Source organism: Gorilla gorilla, chromosome 5 (genome assembly GCF_029281585.2).
Source record: "Gorilla gorilla gorilla isolate KB3781 chromosome 5, NHGRI_mGorGor1-v2.1_pri, whole genome shotgun sequence".
Lineage (NCBI taxonomy): Eukaryota > Metazoa > Chordata > Mammalia > Primates > Hominidae > Gorilla > Gorilla gorilla.
The window spans coordinates 167407229-167435017 of record NC_073229.2 but is presented as its reverse complement, the minus strand read 5'-3'; the positions used below and the strand labels follow the sequence as shown (position 1 = coordinate 167435017).

Below are 27789 nucleotides of genomic sequence, written 5' to 3'. Positions count from 1 at the left end.
ATGTGATTGTTTATGCAAAGTGTGTCATGTACTGTAGTGACCTTTATTTTTCAACTCCAGATGGAGCAAGATGCTCCATGGAGATAGGGCCTCCCAAAGAGCTCTAGGATTTGGGGGGATTAAGTACAATTGAGGGGTTTTTGGAAGAACACTATCCAGTCCTTTGGGCTTAAAGGAGGGGATGGTGATCCAGAACTCAGGACAAAAGAGTCCCAAGAGGCAGAAATGCTGGCAGGAGGGACCTCCTCTGTGCGTGTTAATATGTCAAAGAGGACTTGGAATTATAAAGAGAAATAAGAAATTCTCTATGTTAACATAAATAATTTTTGAAGTGTTAAAAACCTGATAAGAACTGAAATTAATGTGAAGTAGACTCGCCAGGCAAAAATTCTTTTATCAGATAAATTTGGCACCTCACACTTGGATCTGAATTGTGCACAATAGATCAAATGAAGATTTCTTGTGGTTTATTTATCCCAATATTTAAAAACAGAACAGTTTAATGCATTCTCCATGTAACAGTTAATTCTGGAGTAGGTTTTAAATGGACCAGGGAAAATGTACATTTTCACTTGTTTCCTAGTAAGTTTAAAGTCATTGCTCTAAGAGGTCACTTCTGTTCTCATTTGTGTTTGCTGCAACTCCCCTGCCCCCCAACAAAAGCAACAACAACAAAATCCCAAGCAAAAAAGCCCTTAAGCAATAAAACCGGTGTCCAACAAAAACATTTAGTTTGAAAAAGAGTTGAAAAATGTAGCCTTGGAAGAACCACTGCTTACATGGGATTGTTCAACAAATTCCTGTTGTGTGAGGTTTGGCATATACTTTCTAAAAATATAAGCATCTGGGGAAACGAGACAAAGCCCAGGTCTTGGACCAAATGAGGCACACAGCGTGAATCTGTTAGTGATTATATCCATAATGAAATATGTGCCCAAATTTAGCAGTGCAAAATCTAATACAATAAGAAAGCCCAGCAGGCATGGTCCTTACCATAATATATAGCCAACAGAGAAGGTACATATGGCGGTGAGTCCGCTGCTCCTGCTGGGATACTGATGGTGCGATGTCCTCATCTCGATTAATATAAAGGGCAGAACCGTCGTGTGCTGGAAAATAACAGAGACTAGGTGACACAGATTGCTATCATTGTCTCTCTCTAGTTGTTTTTTCGCCAGTAGGAGAATGCACACTATAAATTCCTAGGAAAGTGTCAGGCAGAAAGAAGTCTATGGCTCGCCAAAGAAGTAGAATGGACGTAAAACCACATAGTGCGTTGATTGCTCCATTAATATTTTTCTTCTGTATCTTAATTTTTGAAATTTTATTGTATTTTATGCCCATTACAGAGAATTTTGATAACCTAGAAAAATGTCTAAGAAAAAACTGGAACCAAAGAAAGGAATAACAATCACTACTGTTAACATTTTGGTGTACGTCCCATTTTTTCCCTCCCTGTTCATATTACTTAAACACAGTTAATATCATACTGTGTGTGCAATTCTGTTTTGGATTTTTATCATAATATTGCAGCATGAGAATTTTTGATATGGTAGTTTAGAAGTTCTTCCAGAACATCGGTCCTGACCATAGCTTTGGAGAACTCCATTATATGGATATACTAAGATTTATTTAACCAATTCTTGTTCTTGGATATCAAGATGCAAAAGATTTTCAACCTTTCATTTATTAAAAACATCATGATGGACATCTTTCGTAGAACTCTTTGTCCGAATGTTAAATTATGTTTTTATTGTCAAAGGCTATATGATTTTAAGGCTGTTGATAAATAATGCCAAATTATGTGTGCACGAGCAGCAGGTTAGCAAACAACGCCAAATTAGCTTCCAGAAATGGTGTGCCAGTTTGGACCAGTAGTGCATGAATTTAGACATGATGTCTGAAGGCAGAATCCCAAGAAGCTGAGTAGAATATCTTTTTTGTTTTTCTGATTCAGTGATTACTCTAGACACTAAGTTTATTGGAACAGGATGGAGATGAAATTTATCCCATCTATAGGTAAGAAGAAAGGAAACTAAAATTCTTAAACCTTTCAGATATTCAAATGACCTTGGTTTTGAAATTTAGTGGACAGATAAAAGGAACAAAGAGTTTCTAAGATAAAACTGGGCCAGGATATATATTTACCTTCCAATACTGGAGACTTTCTCAAGAGTATAAAGATGGCAGAACTGAAAACTGACCCATCAGCAGGTTTAAATTCTATTTAGTACTTCCTAAACAGCCGTGAAAGAATCGTTGCCTTGCTCTTCCTATATTATTTGTGTATTCAAGGAAAAGGCAGGAAATTGAATATTATGATCTTCAAAGTCTAATAAGTATTCTAGCAAAACAGAACCAGGTGGCAAGTAGGCCTTGGCAGGCAAAAGGCATGTTGGGGATATCTAAATGAACATCTTTGGAGCAACCTATTGTTTATATTCCTAGAAAAAAATAGAAAGACATGATTTTGTAAGAAATATTAAGACAGTGCATGATCTTTACCTTAAACATTCTCCTCCAGATAACTGTGCTGACTGCCAATACATTAGTAATTAGAGTGTGGCATTCTGAGAAAATCAGGTGAGTGATTCCACAGTTGGGTAGCTTTATATTTCTTTATCTTTTATCTTCTTTATTACTATTTTTTTAAAACAGTATAATTAGCTCTGAAGAAAGTCATGCAAGCCAATGTACATGTGTGCTAGTACAGAGACAATATGCATTTTAAAGATCTATTGGTTTTTCATTATAATCTAGTTACCTCAGATGACATCGGACTGGAATGTCGCCAACAGTTTGAGATGGCAACAACAGTTTTACAATGGTGCATTCACGCAAAATTCAAATATACAGCTAGCGATAAGGCTATGTCTTATCAAATCTTACATAAAAGAAAAATACCTGCAGATCAAACCTTTACACTGATGATAATGCTGACCCTGAGGGCCTGTGTGGATCATAAATGACAATGACATTACTTTTGGATCACTGATATTAATAAATTTCTTAAGTTCTACCCTTCATTCATTGCTCCAAATGAAGTAGAAAATCCTCCATTTTTAAATAAATATATATTGGTTGTATAAATAACCAATCAGAATATGCTTATTCAGTTGTCATTATTTTATCAAGAAAAGTGATAAAATGTATGCATATCTTCCAGATAGGACATCTGATACTTGCTGATGATCAGATGTATCTGGGAGAATCAGGATGTACTTTAAACCATTCCAGGAAGAAAATCAATTTGAAAAAGGAATATCTTTCTAGATCACTTCATCATTGGTGTCATCACCACTAAACAGGAGCAACTTGTCCCATCAGTGACATAACCACAGACAAAAGATCTTTCTGTGGCTAGCTGTGCATGTGCAGGTTTGTCCAGTGGCAAATCTTAGTAGAAGGTTTTTCTATCTCATAACAGCTTATCATTTGGAATTTTCATGCACTAAAGACTGTGTATCTCCCTCTCTAGAAATTTATAATGCAAATTATGTTTATTTATACATAGTACGTATTAACAAACATAAATTAGCAGAAAATATCTACTGCAAATATAAATGTTGCCTTACAGATAACTAAAGTTTTGTGAACTAAAAGAATGGTAAAAAACTATGAATGGTCCTGCTGAATAAGTAACCTTTAGCAGTTGAGTTATAACTTAAAATCTATAGCAGCAAGAGAGATAATTATTTTAGAACTACAGCTACATGAAATCCAGTTCCAACCCATTCTCAGGCAATACTCTGCTTCAATGACTTCAGAACCAGGAGGGAAATATTTAACTCCAGTTAAAATCATCACTGCATAAGAACAGCACTCTTAGTGTTTTGCTCACTGTGGTATCTGCAGCACTTAGAAAAGAACCTGGCACAAGAGAGGTACTCAGTCAACATTTTTCCAGATAATTTAATCTTCAAAACAACATCTTATATGGATATTATTAACTCCATTCTGCAGATGGGGCAAAAAAGGCTCAGAAAGGTTAATTATCTTGCCTAAGATCACAGAGCTAGTAGGTCTGGAGGTAGGATACAAAACTAGTTCTGTATACCTCCAAATCTCATGCTCTTTTTTCTGCATTAGTATTACATTTTTAAAAGATATCACAGTTGAATAATGTTTGAATCAATAAACCTGTAGAAGTGCATAATTGCAGATCACTTACATTATCTCCCAACAGATTGGAATTATTTTTTGGTTGGGCCTCAAAACAAATAAAAAGGTCTTCACTGTAAAAAATGATTTTTGCTAAATATGTTTTTCCCGCGGTATATTATCCAATCAATAATAATAAACAATAACATTAGCTAGCATAAAGTCAGAACATTTTTTTTAACTTTTATTTTAGATTTGGGGATACATGTGAAGGTTTGTTACATAGATAAACACACGTCATGGGGGTTCATTGTACGTATTATCTCATCACCCAGGTATTAAGCCCAGTACCCAATAGTTATCTTTTCTGCTACTCTCCCTCCTCCCAACCTCCCCCTCAAGTAGACCCCAGTGTCTGTTATTTCCTTCTTTGTGTGCATAAGTTCTTATCATTTAGCTCCCACTTATAAGTGAGAACATGCGGTGTTTGGTTTTCTGTTCCTGCATTAGTTTGCTAAGGATTACAGCCTCCATCTCCATCCATGCTCCTGCAAAAGACGTGATCTCACTCTCTTTTATGGCTGCATAGTATTCTGTGGTGTACAGGTACCACATTTTCCTTATCCAATCTGTCACTGATGGGCATTTAGGTTGATTCCATGTTTTCGCTATTGTGAGTGGTGCTGCAATGAACATTTGTGCACATATATCTTTATGGTAGAATGATTTCTATTCTTCTGGGCACGTACCCAGTGATGGGATTGCTGGGTCTAATGGTAGTTCTACTTTTAGCTCTTTGAGGAATCGTCATACTGCCTTCAACAATGGGTTGAATTACACTCCCACCAACAGTGTATAAGTGTTCCCTTTTCTTCGCAACCTCACCAGCATCTGTTACTTTTTGAAAGTCAGAGCTTTCTAGTGGTATGATGACAGTTACAGATGGCTGGAAGCGAGCTGAAGAATGATCTGTTGCTGTTTCCCCAAACACAAATACCATTTACAACTTATAGTATTTTCAGGTAGATGTAGATCCACCTTGGATAAATGAGAAGGTTACAAAGTCTAGTCACCAAAGGTGGCTCTTAGCTCTTAAGAATTGTTTGGACTGTTTTCTGCAGTACGTTGTCAACAGAACAATTCCCCAGGAGCTGAGTTAAAAACAAGGCTTGACTTGTGTGAAGGGCTAAGTAAAATGAAGGTTGACAGCCCAAGGAGTAAACCTTTGGTCTTCCATATAAACTCCATCCTAGAAAGTACTGGTCTAGGATACAAGTGGTGAACCTATCCCAAGCTCTATCATCCATTTTAGCTAGTTTTAATGAGGAGCTATCATTTGGAAGATTGTGTCCAAAAAACGAAGCCTAAATCTATCCTGATTTGTTGCATCATTTGTGCTTTTCTTAATGGGGTCTTGGTGGGTCCCCCGTGATGGAGCGGAGTGAACTGACTCCACTGCCATGGAGGCTGTGAACTGACCAGCCTCCCGTGACAAAGGTCTATTTGCAGAAGAGATCCACAAGGGGGTGTCACCTCCACACAGAGCAGTCCTCACACCTGAGGTGGGGCTGGATTCACGGAAGGACCCATGATTAATTCTGATGTGAAGACCCGGAAGCAGACGGGACAAGAAAAAGGGCTTTTGCAGAAGAGGCTCAAAGGAAGACAGCAGTGTAATGAAGTGGAAAGATTAGGAGGCTGGCATCTGAGATCTAGTTCTGATTTTGTCCTTCCTCACTCTCAGACTCGCAGGTTCTCACACATGTGTGAAGCTTAGTATTATTCTTTGTAAAGTGAGGCAGTTGGATTAAATTAGTGCTTCTCCTGAAGAGCTAATGAGTTTTGCTATAACACATGCCAGGGCTGACCCACCTATGCTTTAGGGACAGTAGCCACAGTGCCAGGGCCCATGAAAATGTCTTAGTTTCTTTTAGAATCAGAAGAAAAAAATGAACTTTCAGAGTTGAAGATTATATTCATCTGTATACCAATGCTGTCATAAAACATCATATACGTATACACACATACACACTAATGTAAGAAGGGACTCACTAACACAAAGTGCTTACAATCTACAAAAGCCATACTGTGGCTCCGTTCATGCTACTTGATTTTTTTTTTTAAGTTCTCACCCAATTCACTCACACTTTTCTTAAATAAATGTACTTAAAGGAAAACTGTATGTAAACTCTCATAAATGGAATATCATTTGTCATAAATAGAAGATAACCACAAAAACAAAATACAATAAAAATGAATTAATCTTATTAGATTATTTTGAGGCCTCCCCTATCTGTGTTAAATAAGGACATTAGTAAGTATAGAGGGGCAATAAAGATATACTGGCATGAAGCTGGACACAATGGCTCATGCCTGTAATCGCAGCACTTTGGGAGGCTGAGGCGGGCGGATCACCTGAGGTCAGGAGTTCGAGACCAGCCTGGTCAACTTGGCGAAACCCCGTCTCTACTAAAAAAACAAAAATTAGCCGGGCTTGGTGGCAGGCGCCTGTAATCCTAGCTAGTTGGGAGGCTGAGGCAGGAGAATCACTTGAACCTGGGAGGTGGAGGTTGCAGTGAGCTGAGATCACGCTACTGCACTGCAGCCTGGGTGACAGAGCGAGACTCGGTCTCAAAAAGAAAAAAAAAAAAAGAAAAGAAAAAAGATACACTGGCATGAAAGAGAGACTCTCCTAAACAGAATGAGAAGGACTGAAAGATAATTCAGCGGGAATAAACTTTTGACTATGCAATTTAATATTATTTAATGTCACGTCCCCGTGCTACATAAATTCTCTTGCAAAACACAAGAGCTATACAGCCTACATACTGGGGTATACTGGAATAGATTATTCATAAGTTGTAGTTGTACCTTCTAACTACTAGATTATTTGATTTATGAATGGATGTTCTTTCACCAGGAAACTGGAAAGATGGATGAGTTGGAGGTTTAGATTCTGACAGACGAATGTAATGGTATTAAAGGAACAATGTTCACACTACACAAGAAGGATCTGGACTGGCTCCGGGGGAAGATTTTGGACTATTTGTGATGGCAATGAATGACCTATAAACTACAGAGAAGTTTTGGAATAATCTTCGCTGTGGATTAATAGAAGGACAAAAATTATGCTGCATGATGGCATAAATCCAGGCAAGTCAGATGGATGAATTAGGGGAGCTCTCAAGACTATTTTAGATCTCTAGAATTGAGAGTTATAATCAGAGTGTACAACACAAAAATTAATAGGCAATATTTGAAGACTATGTTCAACTGCTATTTCTCTGGTCTTTCTCCTTCTCTCCAAAATATTTTTTAATAGGAGGGTACTACTCCCATATCATATGAACACCAGGCAAAAATCGTTTCTTCCTCAGAAGTAAAACCAGCTTTTGTATGTGAGGTGTGGCCAACCTCATTGGGTCATAAGAGACCTGGCAATCCCCTGTCCGCTACTGGCACCTGTAGGATACAGGCAGGCCTCTGGAAGTGTTTGCACAGTTCTGTGTGCATCAAATCACTAGATGAGCTTGTTCTTGCCTTCATGTTTTCTAATAACCCAACGACAACTTTGGATCATAAATAAAAAGATGGCAGTGTGCATGTGTGTGTGTGTTGCACACTTAATAAAGACATGCATATCTTTGCAACGTGCATATCTTTGTGTTACTGTGCACCTGTATTCTTATAAGCACCTGGACTGCAGGCAGGGCCAGCGATATGACTGGACTTGCCTACGAAGATGGGATAAGGAAGGGTTCCTAGGAGGTCCAATAAGTTTATAGCTATATTGTAAATAAGAATAGTATGAAAAGCTATCCTAAGATACAAAAATTGTGCACTCTAGATTGTAACTCGAATATTTTGTTTACTTTTTCCTGTTTCCTCTCACCCCCCCATAGAACAAAAGGGTATTAAAAATGAGAATATTTTTATCCTGAAATAAAGCAAGAAGAAATTTCCAGGTTTGGAAATAAAGCCCATTGCATTAGCAAAACATGATCTAAAACAATAGAAAGGGGACATGAGAAAAACTGAGAAAAATCACCAAACTCTGGCTGATCCTAATCTTTGGCAAAGCTTCTAGGCTTCCCAAGTAAGTCAAATGTTCGAAGAATACAGGAAAACGCAGCATTAGTGAGGGCATGAAGAGAATCAAGGTGGATCTGCCCTTGGGGCCACTGAACAGTGTTAGATGGATGAGATGTTTCTCCTCTTCAAGGGAGATAGAAATGACATCCGAAGTAGCTTGGAAAGAAAACTGATGCAGGCTCCAAAAAAATCCCCTGAATTTTTACCTCGGGAAATCTGACAAAATGTTTTATCTTGAAACTATCATTATTAATTTTGCTAATTGGTCAGCTCAAAATCTGCCACCCTCCCTCCCTCCCTTCCTAGTAGAGACATTGTAGTGTTTTGAATGATGAGGAACTGCCAGTCTCAGCCACTAAAGTTTCTGTTTCTCCAGAAGTCAAACAGAACTTCCTCTTGTCATGGGTCTCCCTCTCCCCAGCACCCGTACTGGCTTTAGTTTGGTGCTACCTATCAGTATGGCATAGAATCTCTCTCCAGAAACTGCCAGGGCATTTTTTAACTGTGCCTTTTTGGCATATGTTGGATACCTGTTCCTGCCGGCTGTCAAACCAGGCTGAGATGCTCTTACACCAGAACAACCTCGTGTTCAAAATGAGGTTAGAAACAGTGACCCAAGGTGAAAAACTCAGGTTCAGACAGAACAATACTTACTGAGTGCCAGTATGTTCTGGGCACTTCCAAAACTCTTTATAGGCTAAGGACTAAATTGGGAATTTACTCACTTCTAACATTAGCCCCAACAACTCTTAGGATATGGTTTTAATAATTACGCCAAATACAACAGTGTTGCACACTTAATAAAGACATGCATATCGTTGCAATTAAGAGCAACTATATGTCATAGGAACCATTACACTAGGACAGTGACACGTTTTACTGGGCTATTACTTTTGCATTTAAAGATTTTAAATATGACTTGAGGCAGTAACTATCTCTTGCTGAATCCTCCTAATGAGGACACCCAGGAGGTGCTAAGGGGCCATGGCATTACCAGGAGGCTGCAGTGTGGTGAGTATTTTCTCTTTCCTTTTCAGCTCCGCAGCCTGTGGGCCACCAATTAAGGAATTCTTTTTGTGACTGGGATGCTAGAGATGACCCATGTTGTACCATAAAATATAACATCCATTTTTAAGTGACTTAGTGTTTGCTTTCTTCCACGAAGATTTCCCAATTAGTATGTGTAGTTCTCACAGAATAGCACCTCTAATGAATGCCCTCAGACAGGCAAACCACTATACTATGATGAGCTGTATGCAGACTTGCAGACCAACAATGGCACAAAGGCCAGAGTGATTTGCTCTGCTTGGTTATGTCAAGGAAAGATCTCATATCATGGTGGACATTAGAACTGGGTTTTTAAATGTGACTAGGGGTTGATAAGTAGAAGGGTAAAGGACAGCATTCATTCACATGGCCAAGGAGAAGAAAAAGTAAAGGTACAGCACAGTCCACTAAGGGCGCTGTTACCACTGCAAGACGTGAAAGAGGATGAAGAGCTGGGTTTGCACGGGTGAGGGTGAGGGAGGTGTCTGCCAAACCCTAGAGGGCTTTGAGCTGGAGTCTGCCCTGCAGGAAGCAGAGGTTCCTCTATAGGTTCAGACATCTTCCATGGAGTTTAAGATCTAGAGAAGTAGGAGAAACAAATTTGGATATTAATAGTAGAAAGATTAAGCTGGAGAAGGAGTGGAGAAGGGAGTGAAGAGAGGAGAGACTTATCTGCCAAGTCGCTCCCCTCTCCTGCCTGGTTTCTATCCTGCTGGCTTTTCAAGGAAGGGACTTTCCATGACTTTCTTCTAGGCCACTTCCTCAGCCTCACACCTCTTCCTCACCTCTCTGCAGCCTTGTCACCTACAATTTCCCCCTTTCTACTCTTCTTTTTCTCCTTTACTTTAATAAGCTCCACAATACAGACAACAACATAAGATAAAGAACAAAAAGAAAGCTAGTCTAACTTTGTAAATGCCAATTTGACAGGTAAACAAAGAAAATATTTATTTCATCCCTCTGTGTTTATGCTGCTTCCTCTATCATTAACTGGATGTGCAGAAATATGGAATAACAATAATAATAGCTACCATTTACTGAGCTCCTAATATATGCTGAGTTTATACTAGACATTTCCCACTGTTATCATATTTAATTCTCACAGCAATCCTAATGTAGTAGTTATCTTCTTCATTTTATACATGACGAAATGAAGGAACAGAGGGGTTCACTTGTCAAAGGTAGTGTAGAACTCATAAATGGTGTAGCCAACATTTGATTCCATATCTACCTGACTCTAAAACATGCTCTTTTACTGACACACACTGCTTCCCATGCTCGTTTGTTCATTCATTCATTCATTCACCCAATAAATACTATATTCCTACTACACACCAGTCATCCTTGCCTCCAACGGACTGCTGTTCTGGGAAACGTGTCTCAATTAGGTGAATAAAAATTTAAAGTCTCTCACCTTGGAAAAGATCTCATTCACTGGGGTTGCATGTATAGGATCTTGGAGTAGAAGTGGCTCACACAACACATGCAAATAATTGAAGTTATTCTATGAGATCTATTTATTGCATGCCAGGAACTGTACTGATCGCTTTACATGGAATAAAACTCATTTAATTCTCAAGATAATGACTCAAGGTATATTTTATTATCATCATCAATTCCATTTTACAGAGACTGAGGCACAAGAAGTTAAGAAAGTTGCACAAGTTTATCCAACTGGAAGGTGGTGAGTTTGTGCTCAGACTTGGGCAGTTTGACTCCCAGTGCTCTGCTGCCTATGGAGCACCAGGACAACCGAAGGATAAAAGAATGGCCAGGGGTAGATCTCCTATGAGGGAAGGGGAGCTGACTGTGTCATGGCTATGCCTGGGAGAAGGAACCTGAAATCGTCTCTCATCGCCCCACCATTCAGCTTCTTAAGAGTCCAGGGTCTGAGGGACAACAGGTCAGTCTTTATGCCCATGTCAGAGGGTAAATCCCATAGGTAGCAAGGGCCTCATGGAGGTAGAGGGGAAGAAGGGAGAGTAACTCCAAGCTGCTGTCATGGACAGGCATTCTCTTTCTGAGATTTGTGCTACCTTTCTTGTGTTTTTGGTGGCCCACTCTCCTTAATAGTATTTTGGAAACTGATACGGTTTGGCTGCGTCCTCACCCAATTCTCATCTTAAATTGTAGCTCCCATAATCCCCATGTGTTTGGGAGGGTCCTGGTGGGAGAAAATTGAATCATGGGGGCAGTTTCCCCCATACTGTTCTCATGGTAGTGAATAAGTCTCACAAGATCTGATGGTTTTATAAGGGGTTTCCGCTTTTGCTTGGCTCTCATGCTCTCTTGCCTGCCACCATGTAAGACACGCCTTTCGCCTTCCACCATGATTGTGAGGCCTCCGCAGTCACGTGGAACTATGAGTCCACTAAACCTCTCATTCTTTATAAATTACCCAGTCTCAGGTATGTCTTTATCAGCAGCGTGAAAATGGACTAATAAAGAAACATTCTGGGGAGTGAGGTGAAGAATGCAAGAAGAGAGAGCAATGGCGGACACAGCAGAGGTGAATGGCAAGGGAAAAGTGAAACTCAAGTAGGTGTTCCTGCAGTCAGTAAAATTTAAAGCATTGAAGTATTAAAGAGCACAAAAAAGTGACAAGTTTGGGGAGCAACTATAGAAAAATGAAACATCATTCACAGCACTCTGAAATTTAACAAAAGGAAGCTTGAAAAATAATAACCTAGGATTTTAATGTTATTCACCTGCTTTGCAGATATTTTCTCAGTAGAATCCACTTATTCATAGATATCAGCATCCTCCAATGTCAGAGTATGGCTTTAAAAACATAATTCTGACTATGTGGTTCTCTTCTTTAAAATCTTCCCACAATTTTTTTTTTTTTGAGATGGAGTCTCACTCTGTCGCCCAGACTAGAGTTCAATGGCATGATCTCAGCTCACTTCAACCTCCGCCTCCCGGGTTCAAGCAATTCTCCTGCCTCAGCCTCCCAAGTAGCTGGGATAACAGGTGCCGATCACGACGCCCAGCTAATTTTTGTATTTTTAGTAGAAACGGGGTTTCACCATGTTGGCCAGGCTGGTCCTGAACTCCTGACCTTGTGATTCGCCCACCTTGGCCTCCCAAAGTGCTGGGATTACAGGCATGAGCCACCGCGCCTGGCCAAAATCCTCCCATTATTTTCAGGCGAAGTCCAAGTTTCTTGGCATTGCCTTCAAAGGCCCTTACTATGTGATTCAACCTACTTTTCTAGATTAATCTTATACTACTCTGGACTGGCAACGGTTATTGTTCCACTAAAAGACCTCAAACTTTCACGTCTTTGTTCATCTTCTTTCTGACTGCAATCCCTTAATATTTGGGATATTATCCTTGGTATATACATATTGCAGAGTCATTTTCCTCCCATCAAAGAATCAGCCTCACATTTCTATGCATCCTCAGTTAGGTGGGGCCACAGAAAGCTCCAGTCCTGGCCAATGGGCCTATTATTAACAGAAGCGATGTGGACACTCTTAGGTCAGTGCATTTAAAAGCTGGTGTGTGCTCACTCTCTCTCTTCTCTACCATAGTGACCTGAGAGCCACATGTTAAGATCATTGATGGAAGGGTTCTGGATCCCTGCGTTACCACCTGGAAGAAAGCTGCTCTGGAGGGTCAACTGGATAACAACATACTTTGTGTGAATGAGAAACTTTGTGGGGTTAATCTACAGAGAATTCAGAATGAAGTTACTATCTTCGGGTAAGTTAGCCTATTCTGACTAATACACTATTCCATAAGGTCAGCTCTCTCTGGGGCGGAGTTAATCCCTCTTTTTCGTGTTCCCACTGCATACCTACATGATGGTACTCAATGACTATACTGAGATCTATCTCAGTATAATCAAATAGAAATAGTATACACGTACAGTATAGAAATAGCATAGTAATATACCACATAATGCTATAATTACCATAAGGGAAGGTGACCCTGATGCATTGGAAGTACTTTAGGGAGAAGGTACAAACCAGTTGACCATTGCATGCTAAGCTTTTGTTGAAGGAACCTATTAGTACGACTTCCCCTTAAGCAAATCTTCTTTTTCCATTAACTTTTCTTAGAGAAAAAAACACTTGCAATTTAAGAGGAATAAGAAATAAGTTCCTGAATGCAATTTATAAGTAAACTGAAAGATATATTCATCTTTAAGGGACAAAAATGATAATTTCCTATTATGTAAAGAAAGGGAGCTATTTTGCCCCAAATCATAATCATATGGGAATAAGCCACCAAATTTAAGCCGCGTATTCACAAAATATGTAGAGGCATTAATTTTTCAAGGTGAAAATAGTAACACATTTCCATCGACTTTTATAATTTCATCACGCTCCCATATATCACAGTGAGGAAGCAAATTTCAATGATACTAAAGATGCTTCTTCACTAAGTTTTCAAATACAATGATTTCAAATGGTTTTAATTTACCCTTGTTTATGATGAAAATAAATGTTATTTTGATTGATTGGCAAACGTCTACTAGCAGCAATAAGAGCAATTATGTTTGACATGGAGACATTATAAAATCTATAACCCAAACCTTTAAAGCCTGATTTAAAATGTCAAATTTGACTTATGAGAACCAGTTATAATCCTGCTTCATGCAAAAAGCATTAGGTTAATGCTGGAGCAAAGTACTCTTGCCAAGCATGGACTGGCATAATTAATCAGGGATATTTCAGAAACGAATCATCTCCAAGGGGTTATTGATTTACTGTCATGACACGTTTTTCTTATGGGCTGAGATGGTGCTCTGGAGCTGGGATGCACTGGCATGTATTTTTCAGTGACTAAGCCTTGATCTGTCCTCCTGGATTCCTGCCATCTCTGCACTGACATCTGCAAACACTCACATTTGACGGCCTCATGCCTGAGTGTGGTGGGTTCCAAGTTGATTAGAATTAGTTCAGAGGGGTTTTGGACTAGTCTGAGTGTGATCGAAAGCAGAGAACCATGAGTCTCAAGAGAGTGGCAAGCACCCTGCAAATGGCATTATATTAATAGAGAATGTGCCTGTGCATATGCACACACACATGCAAACATACGCAAGCACATGACATGCAAGCATATATACTAGTACAGATTCATGCATTTGCACACATGCAAACACACACACTCATCCATGCACACACACACAAGCACACATACCCATGTGCACACACACAAATGTGCACACACACATATTAACATACTTAAAGAACGAAGAATATTTCAGCTTTAATCTTCAAGATCATCTCTATCACCTATTAAATGAAATTAAAGCTCTTAGAGAAATGCTAACTTATTTAAACACATATAAAATAGTTATAACTTAGCTGTTTTTCACAATGATTCCATGACATAAGGTAATGCTCTCAAAAGGGGCCTTTAGAGCCCAGTATAGTCTAGAGTTCTCCCAAAGATTATAGGAAAAAGCCAAGGGAGAAAAAGGCAATTTAGCTCACAGCTCAAAACCTTTTCTCCGTAGTCTTTGGCTTTGCAAAAAGAAAATGACACACTTTCAACACAAAGCATTGTGGATAGTTATAGAAGCGTAGGTGGGAAGACAGTAGGTAATAGGTGGAGAAAGGCCTCTAAGAAATGGATAACATTTCTGTTACATCAAATTCCTATGCCTTTTTCAGGTCTTTGCTCATGTTTTATTTCCCTGTACATTGCATATCTTGCTTAGGCTGCCTGGATGATTCTGTGGTCAATGCTGAGCTCAGATGAATGGAGACTCTAGTGACCACATCGGCCCTGCTAAGTGTGGGAAGAGGGGGAAAGGATGGGGCCAGGAAGTCTTTCACCATTAGCTGGCTATGTAACTTTGAGCCAACTGGAGCCCTTCTGGACCTCAGACTTGTCATCTACAGGAGTCTGCAGTACTGGACAGTAGGGGTCCTGCTTGAATCTTGGGAATTTTTGTCTACATCCGTGATGTCACATTTTTTGCATCCAGTGTTTACATCTGCCCTTCCTTCTTCTTCCTTCACTATATAAACTCTGAGTTTAAATACTATACCATATCACAGAAAAGTGCACAAATAGTGAGTGTCCAGAAAAATCAACAAATGTTCCTAAAGTGAACTCACTCCAGTAACCAGCAATTGGATCAAAAACAGCTTTGAAAGCCTCCCAGAATATCCCCTTCAGACTTCTTCTTGTCACAATGAATCTCCATAAAGGCAACCATCACTCTGACTTCAAACACCATACATCAGTTTTGCCGATGTTTACATTTGTATAAATGGAATCATACGTTATGTCTTCTTTTGTGTCTGGCTGCTTTTGCTCAATATTATATTTGTGATATTCATCTGTATTGCCTTGTGGAGCTGTAGTTTTCCTTCTCATTGCTGCATAGTACTCCATTGTGTGAATATAATATGATGTATTTATTCATTCTGTTATTGATGACACTGTGGTTCTCTCCAGTTTGGTGCATTTGGGAAGAGTGCTGCTATGCCCATTTGTGTGTATTCTTCTTTCGGTGGGCATGCTTGCATTTTTCTTAGGCATATATACTGAGGAGAGAAACTGCTAGCTCATAGGACATGATCACAGATATTCAACTTTAACAGACAGAGTCAAAGAGTTTTCCAAATGATTGTACCAATAGACCCTCCCGTCAGCAGTGTATGAGAGTTCCACTTATTCTGAATCCTTGTCAGCACTTGATATTGTCTTTTTCATTTGAGTCATTCTCATGCTTACCCTTTAAATTTCAGTGCTTTATTTCTAACTTATCACCTTCTGACTCAAGCCATCCAGATTGTCGTACTGTTGCTGGTCAGGTTCCCTGTGTGGCAGATTCTGAGATGGAAATCAGCATGCAGAAGTTTATTAGGGAAGTGTTCTAGGACCAACACCTGTCCAGGGAAAATAAGAAAGTGTGATCTAGGCAAGGAAGGTATGGCCTTGCAATGCAGTCTGAACAAGGGCCTGAGCCCACCCTACTAGGAGCCGCAAAGCTGTGAAGGCCCTGCCCTTCAGAGTTGCCCCTAATAGAGGAAGTGGGTCAGGTCTTTATACCCCAGCATGGATCAGTTATGGGATGAGGGCTGCCACAGGAAGGGGGTCTGAACTTAGTAAGGCTGCTGTCTTCACATAAGGGCAGTTCTGGAGAGGGCTTAGAGCAGAGGGCTGAAACTGACGGCACTCCCACCTGCTGGGGAAGTAAGTCCAATCTCCAAAGGGGACCTGTGTGGCACATCCCGGCATCCACCAAACATGGTTAACACTACACCAAGTAATACAGCTAGTCTGAACCTCTGATTTTAAAATCCATAGATGGCATACCTACAATTAACAGATTCTGACAATCCACAATTGCGCTGCAGGGTTATGAATCTGCTGACATTGGCACTTACAGGGACTTAGTGTTCTTATGAAACAAGAAATTGGTCAGTACATGATTAAATTCCTTACCACCACCTAATTTTGGTGCTATAGTCAGCCCCTGTAATTTTATATATGGTCATGCACAGCTAATAAGCCTCCTTGACATATAACTGGCTTTCTTACTAGCCAGGGCATAGTTGGCACTTCATTCTCTTTAAAACTTGTTATCAATTTGTAGCTATTCAACACCTTATTCAGCTGAATAAGGCACACGTTAGACCATCTAGTTGTGGTCCCCGTAGACTCGAGGCTCAGGGAACAATGCCAGTCGTACAGACAATATCAAGTGCTAATTCCCTCATGAGGCAGAGCAACGGGGAAGGGGGCTGGAGGAAGAAACATGCTCTGAGTTCCACATGTAGATCACACCACCAACCTTTGGTTTTATTCCTCCTTATGGCCCTATGTTTTGTCATTTTCACCCACAGACCAATATTTTAAATGGCTTTATTTCCCAAACTGTATATATCAAGTCATAATCCTCCCTATTTTTATTATAATTCATCATGGATATATATTTTGGCCAGCTTCAGATCAGCATGAGATCAACAGTATTACAACATTGTGCTCACAGAGTTCAGCCAAATCAAAGAAACCTGACATTTTCATCAGCCTCTGCAGCCTAATCCTGGGTAGAGGCACATTTTTAAAGCTTAAACCAGCTGCAGATCCTTCCTCATACCTATTTTGGTTGACCCCTAGGAGTCAGGTCTCCATTCTGTGACTATCTCAGGTAAACGGAAAAGTCCCCAGTGTACACAGTGATGAGTGGCATTTCTATCTCTTCACCAGGAGCCTCCCTCATGAACAGAGACTGGACCTTCAAAAACTGCTCACCAACTTTTGTCTTCAGGCCCACCCCTTGCTCCAGCCAATATATCTCCCTGACTCCATATTCCTCTTGCTTTGATAGTCATAAGTCTATGATATCTGGTAGCCACTGAAGAAGGAACCAAGATGAGGGCAGGGCTAACTTGGAGCCTTGAGAATCTTTTCAGCTTCAAGAATCAGAAAGGATGAAACGGAAAAAGATGAGAGAAAGACTATTCAAAAGGTACAGAATGTGCAACTTTATGGGTTGCATGAACTAGATATAATGGCCAGTTCCTGGATTACTGGGGCTAGGAATCAAATGAGTAGAGGATTATAAAAATAGCTGTGTGCTGTGCTATACGAGGATAGGCAGCTTATGGATTATGAAAGTAGAACACACTAAAAGTAAAAATCAATCCAGTAAGTGTTTTGGTAAGTGGGTGAATATGATCAAGGAATAAAGAATGACTAGGAAAAGCTAGGATGCATGAAGAACAGCAGGCGTTCTTGTAGTAAAGGGAAGTCCAACAAGCCCTTCTCCAACGTGGCTTCAGAGGACCCTTTCCTCTGCCCTCAACTCACCTGGGATCTGATCCTCAGTGGCAATCACCTCAGTCTGGGGGAAGCACCATGACTTCCAGAATTTGAACAAAGATGTTTGAATCCTTTAAGTCCATGAGCAGGAGATGTTTTACAAACAGAGATGAGGATTAGGAAAGGGAAAAGAAAGAGAGAGAAGCAGGACGTTGACAAGGACTGGGTCCCTTTTCTGATTCATGTGCATATTCTTTGAGGTCAGGTCCTTATTTGGCTCTGCTTAAATTGGTTCTAGATCATATTATTGTCCTTAATGAATTCTTAACCAGGCTGGAGTGCCATGGTGTGATCATAGCTCACAGCAGCCTTGAAATCCTGGTCTCAAGCAATCCTTCCACTTCAGCCTCCTGCGTAGGGCTAAACTACAGGTGTGTTCCACCACGCCCAGCTAATTTATTTTTTGTAGAGATGAGGTCTCATCATGTTGCCCAAGCTGATCTCAAACTCCTGCCCTCAAGTGATCCTCTTGCCTTGGCCTCCCAAAGCACTGGGATTGTAGGTGTGAGCCACCATGCCCAGCCCTTTTTGACCATTTTTTTTTTCAGTACTGGGGTATAATTGACAAACAGAAATTGTATATATTTAAAGTGTACAACTTGGGGTTCTGATATATGGATATTGTTAAATGATTACCACAATCAAGCTAATTAATATATCCAACACCCCACATAGTTGTGTGTGTGTGTGTTAACACTTAGGGTCTACCCTCTTAGTTTCAAGTACATAATACAGTAAGTATCCCTGACTAATTCTTGACAGCTGATCTCAGGTGATTTCCATTTAACACCTGCAATGAATGGGCCATATTCTTCTTCTTTTTTTTTTTTTTTTTTTTTTTTGAGATGGAGTCTTACTCTATTGCCCAGGCCAGAGTGCAATGGCACGATCTCAACTCACTGCAACCTCTGCCTCCTGGGTTCAAGCGATTCTCTTGCCTCAGCCTCCCGAGTAGCTGGGATTACAGGCGCTCGCCACCATGCTCGGCTAATTTTTGTATTTTAGTAGAGATGGGGTTTCACCATGTTGGCTAGGCTGGTCTTGAACTCCTGACCTCGTGATCCACCTGCCTCGGCCTCCCACAGTGCTGGGATTACAGGCATGAGCCATGACACCCAGCTTATGGGCCATATTATTCTTATTGCCCTTCAAATCATCGCCTGTGAAACACTACAGATAAGCAGGATTCTAAATCAGAGTAATGAAGAGAAATGCCACTGAATGACATTTGAATGCCTGTGGCATGGTAGGGGCTAGAGATTGAGCAAATGAAACGCACCTTGAAGGAACAGCTGGGAAGGAATGTGCACACAGCGTTTTCAGTTAGTAGGTGCTTAATGCATGTTTATGGAATGAGGGAATGAGTGAGGATTTTGCAGAAACACTGTGAATACCGAAGGCATTACCAGGTTACTTTTTGTCACTTTAAGTTCACAGGAAGGATGAGGGGGTGTTTAGTTCTTTCTATCAGGGTCTCAGAAATCTTTCTCCTCCTAGTGAGGTATATTGTGTTCAGCTCTTGCCAAACTTAAATTGTATCCGTGTTAAGGAGGAAAAAGGCTTTAGCACATTCCTTTGGGGAATGGAAACAATTTATTTTGTTTGTTTCTAATGGAGCGGGTTAGCTCCAAAATCTCACTGTGAGGTCTGAGAATCTGAGTTGAGGACCGCCAGGCAGCTAGAGGGGCAGAGAGAGGGGAAGAGGGAAGAGAATGAGAGAAAGACTGAGACATTATCAGGTGACTGAGATAGCAGCAGCAGCCAGAGATCAAGGCAATGTATAAAACAGAGTTCCTGGATTCACATCAGGAATACATATTTAGCCAAGTATAATATGAATGTAAATGCTTCCATGACGATTATTTAACAAAGAAATGCTAGTTTTTGTTTTTAAATTACAATCTTCCCCTGTGGCTCAGCACAACCAACTTCAGTATCTTTGAGGGTGGGGCAGAATGGAGTGGCTTTTGTTTGTCGGTTTTTCCTCCTCGTTATCCAGAACAATGAAACTGCCAGGCTTGTAGTTCATCTTCCTTTGCAGGAGGAAAGGAGAAGGACATAAATGCAAATGACCTGGATGATAACAAGTAATGAGATTTTGGAAAGACTCCGATTTCTCAACACAAACTAGATGATGAGAAACATAAGCATGATTTCTCATCTGCTGGTATCCCTTGAAAGCTTATTTTATAATATAATTTATTTCCAAAGGGTGGACTTGGTCTCCTAACAAGAGTGGAGTGTTGTCATTGCGAAGCTGCAAATGTCAGTACACAGCCTCAGGGTTAACATGGGTGGCATAAATAAAAAGGAAAACGCATCCTTCTCAGAGTTCTCAAGCCTATAATAAGACTTGCTGGCGTGTTCAGTGATATATGGTCTTTTTATTTTCAGCAGAGAGCAGTATGCTTTGGGTCTTCAAAATATTGTTTCATTGCTTTACAGAAACCAATCAATAACACGCAGGTAAAGTTTTTGGTAAGGCACATAAATCCTAGCATGGGGAGACCAGCTGTTGTGAGATTCTGGCTCGGTGCCAATTTCCAACTGGGGAGTCTCAAGGAAATGATCCTGAATCTGGGGCTTTGTTTGGATTTCAATGGAACATAATCGGGCGACATCTGGTCCCCCACCTTGTGCTGGCTTGGCCACACTTCATCCACCATGGCTCTGTGCACCTCCTGCGGGGCTTCCTGCAAGCGCCAGGCACCCGTGCCCTGCCCATCACCAGATGCCAATCAGTTTTTCACAGTGGGGGACAAAAAGAGAATTTGGGGCCTTGAAGATGCCTGCTGAGAACATCTCATAAAAAAGATCTTAAAATGCAATTTGGGTCCCACTGCCCCACAAGTTACTGGACACCAGACAAAAGAGAATGCAAAAATAACTTTGAGGGAGGAAAAGTGAGCAGGAGCGAATAAGGATAAGCACTGGAAATCCGCAGTGTGGGCACAAGATAAAGGAAAGATGAAAGGGGCGAAAAAATTAATGAATAAAGGCTAACAAATACCCAAGCATATACGCACTCATACGAATAAAATAAACAGTTATAATCAAGTTAAAAACCATTTACACATACTAAATTAGCAAACTTTTCTTATAAGAGTCTGTCATGTTGCAAGAATAAAGTGAAAAGCACCTCTCATGAATACTGGACAGAAAATACAACTCAACCACTGTTTTGGAAGCAAACTGTCCCTACTAACAAGGACTATAATTCGATTCCTGGGAATCTATGCTAAAGAAATAATAACCAGCCTAAATAAAAGAAATAAACACAAGATAAAACAGATTCTCCTTCAGCTTGGTAAACAAAGATATTTTCCCTAGCCCTACTTACAGTAGCAAAATAATTTAAAATAATCTTAATAATCTACCATTGGGGAATGGTTTTTCAACTAAGATATATCCACTCGGTGGAATATTACACAACCATTAAAAACATCTAGAATACTTATATATCATATTTAGACATCAAAGAACATCAAAACATATTTATATTATCATATTTAGTTTCATAAATATTACATGGAAAAATCTAAAAGGAGCACATCATAATGTTAACACCGATTTCTTTGTCTGAAGAACCATGAGTGATCTTTCTTGTTTCTACATTTTTATATTTTTTAGAATGTTCTTTAATTTGTGGGTATTACCTTGTTATTAAAGTTACATTCATAAAATTTTTTTAAAGCATACATTAAAGAAAATGTGGTGTATGTACAGGAAAATATTTGAATAAAGTGTTTCCAAGAAAACACAGAAATATGAAGAACCAGGGCAGGGCTTATAATAAGCTGAGCAGATGAGCAGGAGAAAGGGCAAATCGGCATGTTCCTGACATCAGAAATAAGAGAGTGAGAAGGAAGTAGAAGCTTAAGTAAGTTATAAGAAAGAAAGAAAAAAAAAAAAACAAATAAATGACTAGGATATAGAAAACAAAGAGGGGAAGCTATCAAATAAAAGTGGTATTGCTGAATAGTGATGACTTTTGCTTTGCTAGGGAACCATTTAAAAATGCTTGGTCACCATAAGCAATACTGGGGAAAGGCCATATGAATTTACAATGCAGAAAAGTCAAAGACAACTGGGGGGGGTAAAGGTGATGTACTAATCGGATCTTCCTTATACATAATCATGACCGAAAGAGTCATTTCAAGCTTTCAAGTCAGTCCTCTGGGACATCAGTGCCCTAACAAATACTACTTGTGGCTCTCTTCTGACAATCTGCTCATCTGTGGTGTTAATTTTATGAATAATATTTCAGGATGGCTACGCAGATTTATTTGAGGAGGAATGTAAAGGAGAGAAAATTAGAAAGCATTGCAATAACAACGCATTTGAGAACTTTTGAAAAACTGACCACCATTTTGGCAAAAAAGTGTAAAATGCATGATTCATCTGTGGTCCCCTTAATGATTTTCTATCCCTGGATTGGCCCTTTGGGAAACTCTACTAGATAACATAAGTCTTTTTAAGATCTTCCCTTGCTAGACTATAAACCTTTATTTTTTTCTAATGAGTCTTCAATTTTTAGTTCTGTTTTGATGCATATTGCCTCCTTCTACCTTTTTCTGATCCTGCGTAAAATCCCTTTCATCATTGTAGGAATCTGTAAGAATCCCTATTTCTTAAATTTGTATTTATCAAGTAGTAAGTTAATGTGATTCTTGGCAGCACCTTCCATCATTTGAAGAGCATGGCTTCTCAGAATTTCCTTAGTTTCTTTACCTCTGTTCCCCTATTTGCTTTGCAGCTTGAAAAAATGAAATAATATAGGGGAGTTCTCGTTTTCCAGCTGCAGAGTCAGTGTAAGGCAGAGCTGTATGTTAGAGTTTCTCCCACAGCAAATAATTCTTCCTACTTCTTACTTGCGGATGGAGCCTTCAATTTTCTAGAAAAAAGTACCTTGGAAATGACGTCACCCTGTTTTAACAACATGAAGTATTTAATATTTCCTATGCTACTTGGATTATGTAAGCCCATTTACCTTCCCTCCCCTGGCACAGTTTAAATTTACAAGTGGTTTTAATATAGAGATGATTTTGCTAAGCAATATAAAAACACTTCCTCTTGCAAATTCTTAGACTGCTTTCTGTTATTTATTTCACTGAACATCCATGGGCTGAGCTGCAGCAATTGCTGAAAGTGTCTTTGCAGCAGCACCTTGAATATGTCTTCCAATTCTATTTATCAACAGCAGGATAAGTTAGATACTCTCTCTCATAACTCAAATGCTTTCTGAAAGATAATCATTAAGAGAAATTGCTGTAAACTAACCATTAGCTTTTCCAAGAGTGCAAGGATTATCAGCCAACTTAAATTTAATGCACCAAAATCAATGAGGAAAAAGACATCAAGATGTTCCCTAAATCACTGCAAAGCTAGAGTTGTTTGTTTAGAGTATCTTTAACTAGAATTCTTTTTATCTTGTGAAGCAATGGTAACTCTTTAAGTTTATGACGTTTCCTCTAACTTTCCATCTTTGTGAACTTAACCCATTGGTGGAGGATAGGCTGGTGTTGATTCAGTTTCTCCAGGTGTGTTTGAAAAGCTTTAGACTCAAACATTAAAAAAAATTGCATAGAGGAAAGGTAAGGGCTATACTTTATATATGCTTTTTAATAGATTTTTTGCCACATAAATTCTGACATTTAACCAAAGCTACTTTTCAGGGTGAAGCTTTTGCCTGCTTAGGCCAAGGCTACCAGTATTCACACACCTCCCCCAAATTCAGCCTTGCAGGGGCTGGAAAATGCCAACACCTAACAGTTACCAGTGGCCAGGGGTGTTGGCTCACATCTGTAATCCCAGCACTTTGAGAGGCCGAGGCGGGTGGATCACCTGAGGTCAGGAGTTCGAGACCAGCTTGGTCAACATGGAGAAACCTCGTCTCTATTAAAAATAGAAAAATAACCCGTGCATGGTGGTGTGTGCCTGGAATCCCAGCTAGTTGGGAGAATGAGACAGGAGAATCGCTTCAACCCGGGAGGCGGAGATTGCAGTGAGCTGAGATCGCGCCGCTGCACTCCAGCCTGAGTGACAGAGGGAGACTCTGTCTCAAAAGAAAAAAAAAAAAAAGAGCTACTCATGCTTTCCTTCTTCCTTCCCCATTCCTCTGCAACATCAGATGTTTGTGGAAGATGACTCAAGTCATCTCCAGGCTGTTTGCTTGTGGGTTTGAAACTCTGGGAGTCTCCTTACTTTTAATTTCTCCTCCTCTTCCCACCAGCTAAAGAGCTGAAACCAAAGAGAAAGACATTCTTTTTGTTTGTTAATTTTAATGAGCAAAGGGATGGCAGGGGGTGAAGGGGAATTAGGACTTCTTTAAGCAAAATATACTGTTCAATGAATTGCAGGCTTTTGCAGTTGTGGGATGGGAAGCCCAGTGGTTACTGAAGTTACACCTGGGTTGGAATTCTAGCTTTGCACTCACTAGCTTTGTGACCTTGGGGAAGACATTTAACTTATTTAAGCCTCAATTCTCACAGCTATAAAATGGGCTTAAAAAGGAATAAATACCTAATGGTGTGGTGCTGAAGTAAACCAGGCAATGTATGTAAAACAGTCACTACAGTACCTGGCACAAGGTAAGTGCTCAGTCAATGTTTGTGTTATCATTTTATTGCTCGAGCTACAGTCTTTTCCTGATTCTTTCTTGCGACCACAGCACCCCAAAGGTTTTTGAGTTATCTTGGAACTAAGTGGACCCAACAGGGAATCTATTATCATGGATAAATGAAAAACTGAAGGAATAAAATTTACTGGTTTCCAAAGGAAAGCAGAGAATAGATTCAAATTTCAATTATTTAATAAACACCAAACACAACAATATATACTGAACTGAAGAAGTTGGATGGGATAGGGGGAGGTGTCTTTAAGAAGCAGAAGACCCGCCAGATGCGGTGGCTCATGCCTGTAATCCCAGCCCTTTACAGTCGGCAGGAGGCCAACGCAGGTGGATCACGAGGTCAAGAGATCAAGACCATGGTGAAACTCCATCTCTACTAAAAATACAAAAAATTAACCAGGCGTGGTGGTGGGCGCCTGTAGTCCCAGCTACTTGGGAGGCTGAAGGAGGAGAATGCCGTGAATCCAGGAGGCGGAGCTTGCAGTGAGCCGAGATCGCACCACTGCACTTCAGCCTGGGTGACAGAGTGAGACTCTGTCTCAAAAAAAAAAAAAAAAAAAAAAAAAAAAGAAGCACAAGATCCTCACTGTCTTCATTACTCCCTTCTCCAATGCAGCTTTGGCCACATACGCTACAGAATTTTTCCCTTGGCTTCCAGGTCACTACATTCAAATCTTATGATACTAAAACTTTTAGGCAACTCAAATGCAGTAAGTCCAAAACTAAATTTATGATCAGCTATTGTGCCCCGCTACTGCTCTCCTAGCGCTCCCTATCCACTGCCCAACTAATTGCTCATATGAAACATTGAGAGTCATTCCTGACTTCCCTTTGGGTTTCTGGCTGGTAAAACTGAACAGGGAACACTAGCAGTGAACTAAGTTTGGGGGTACGTTCCCAATTTTGGTTATGAGCACGCAAGGAATGAGAAAACTTTTTGATGTTCAACTTAATGAGAGTCTGGAGCTTGTAAAAGAATTCTTAGCTAGGTGATAAATGCAGCTATAATTGTGAATACGCTCATTTAAAAGAAAGGCATACATATATATTAAGACCAAAACAGGGCCCAAGAATAAACCTTGAAGGACTCCATGTTTAATGGCTAGATGGCAGAAGAGATGAGCCCGCAATGCATAGTAGAGAAAGTAGCCAAAGAGATGAAAGGAAAACCAGAAAGTGTAGTATCAGAGAAGGCAAGGGGAAGAAAATAAAAGGAGAGAGTGGTCTATGGCATGTAATGCTGCTGAAAAGGCAAAATTAGGACTAAAAAATGTCTATTGATGTTCTGGCAAATGCAGGTTGTCTTAGTCTGTTTTGTGTTGCTATAACATAATACCCAAGGCTGAGTAATTTATAAAGAAAAGAGGTTTATTTGGCTCACAATTCTGGTGGCTGGAAAGTCCAAAATTGGGCAGCTGCATCTGATAAGGGCCTCATGCTGCCTTCACTCATGGCAGAAAGCAGAAGTGGAAGTGGATGTGTGCAAAGAGATCACATGAAGAGAGAGGAAGTCTTAAATTCTAGACCCAAGAGTTTAGATTGGATATATGGGCTAAGAGGATCCACTGCACTTTTGTCTTCTGCCCCCATCATCTACTGGAAATGGTTTTGCCAAGGTCTCTGTTGACCTCTGCTATGGTTTGGATGTGGTTCCCATGAGAGCAGATTGTTAAAAAGAGTCTGACTGCTCTCATGGTAACTAATCCATTCCTGCACGAGGGCATCCATCTATTCATGAGGGATCCATCCCCATAACCCAAACACCTCCCATTAGACCACATCTTCCAACACCAACACACAGGGGACCAAATTTCAACCTCAGTTTTGACAGGGGGTGGGTTTAGAATATAAGACTTTTTCACAATTGTTCCTGAAATTATTTTCAAGTTAAGCTTTCATTTACACTCTTCAAAATGTCTCTTTGCCTCAACTGTGCTAGTTCCTTCCTTGGCTTCTTTCTCTATTCTACTTCATACCCCTCCTTGATTCTCTCTCTGCCAATAAAGCCCATAAAATACCTCCATTAGGTGGCAGAGGCTGCAGTCAGAAGCATTTGCAAGAAGAAAAATCTTTAAACAAAAATTTTGTGAGTTTTGCAAAAGGATATGGGTAAGAATGGAAGATATTGCTCTCTTTAGTGTTAGCAGTGGCTAAGAAGAAATTTTTGCATTGGAATCACATACAATCAGCATTGCTGAATCAGTACAAACAATTCTATTGATGATTTGAATCATAATATGCTGGTGATTGTTCACAAAATTCATGAAGAGGCTGAATGAACACGAGCTCATTTGAATTTGTTCAGCCACAATCAATAGTCTCCCATTTAGTGACAGATGAGACAGGGTGGAAGGCTTTTGTCTTCATTTTACAGGTGAGGAAACTGGGGACTGCCCTTCTTTAGCATTTTATAGAAGTGGTTAATTCTAGTGAGAAATGTCCGGCCTTTGTCAGTAGGGATACCTAGATTCAAATACTGTTGATACCATGGATTCAATTGGAGGACTCTGGGCATCAGGTTGGCTTATAACAGGCATTCAGTAGTTATTAGTTTCTGTTCCTTTCCCTTCCTCCTCTTTAACTTTTGAAATCCCAGTTAGAAAAAGAACTGGCCACTGTGCAGGGATATGCTGAGCCTGAGGGTGGCAGGAAGTGACAGACTTTAGGGGGGTCTCAGCGTCTCACTCAAGTGCATACTTTTAGAACTGTCTCCATCCTCCACATATAGTATTGAAAAAAGTGAGAATTAGAACTCATGACTTATATTTCTGTCTCCAAGGCCCTTAGCACAGCACCTAGAACTTGACAAATGACCCAAGACCCAACAATGATGTGCTGACAGGTTAAAACAACAGATTAAAAACACCCTGGCTAAAAACCTCTGCATGACCTGAGGCAAATAACATAAAACATGGCAACTTTATTTGTTGAGCCATTTAGGGTTGGAAATGTTGTGAGAACTAAAATAAAACAAAACAAAGAACCAAAACCAAACCAAACAAACAAGAAACCAGAAAAAGCAGGCATAAAGCCTTCTGTAAAAATATAAATGCTTAACTATAACCGTTCAAACACATATACACATACAAAAATTCACTGTGTATTTCCACTGAAAATCCTAAAGA

General features: G+C 40.0%; 1 protein-coding gene across 8 annotated transcripts in view; it reads right to left on the bottom strand.

Moving 5' to 3' along the window:
- AIG1 (androgen induced 1) overlaps nucleotides 1-27789 on the bottom strand; it is a 285077-nt gene that overhangs the window by 58479 nt on the left and 198809 nt on the right. For all 8 annotated transcript variants that reach the window (XM_031012219.2, XM_055392061.2, XM_063707905.1 and 5 more), the window contains one exon: nucleotides 994-1109. In XM_031012219.2, the coding sequence (XP_030868079.1) occupies nucleotides 994-1109 (116 nt within the window). The remainder of the gene's footprint in view (nucleotides 1-993; nucleotides 1110-27789) is intronic.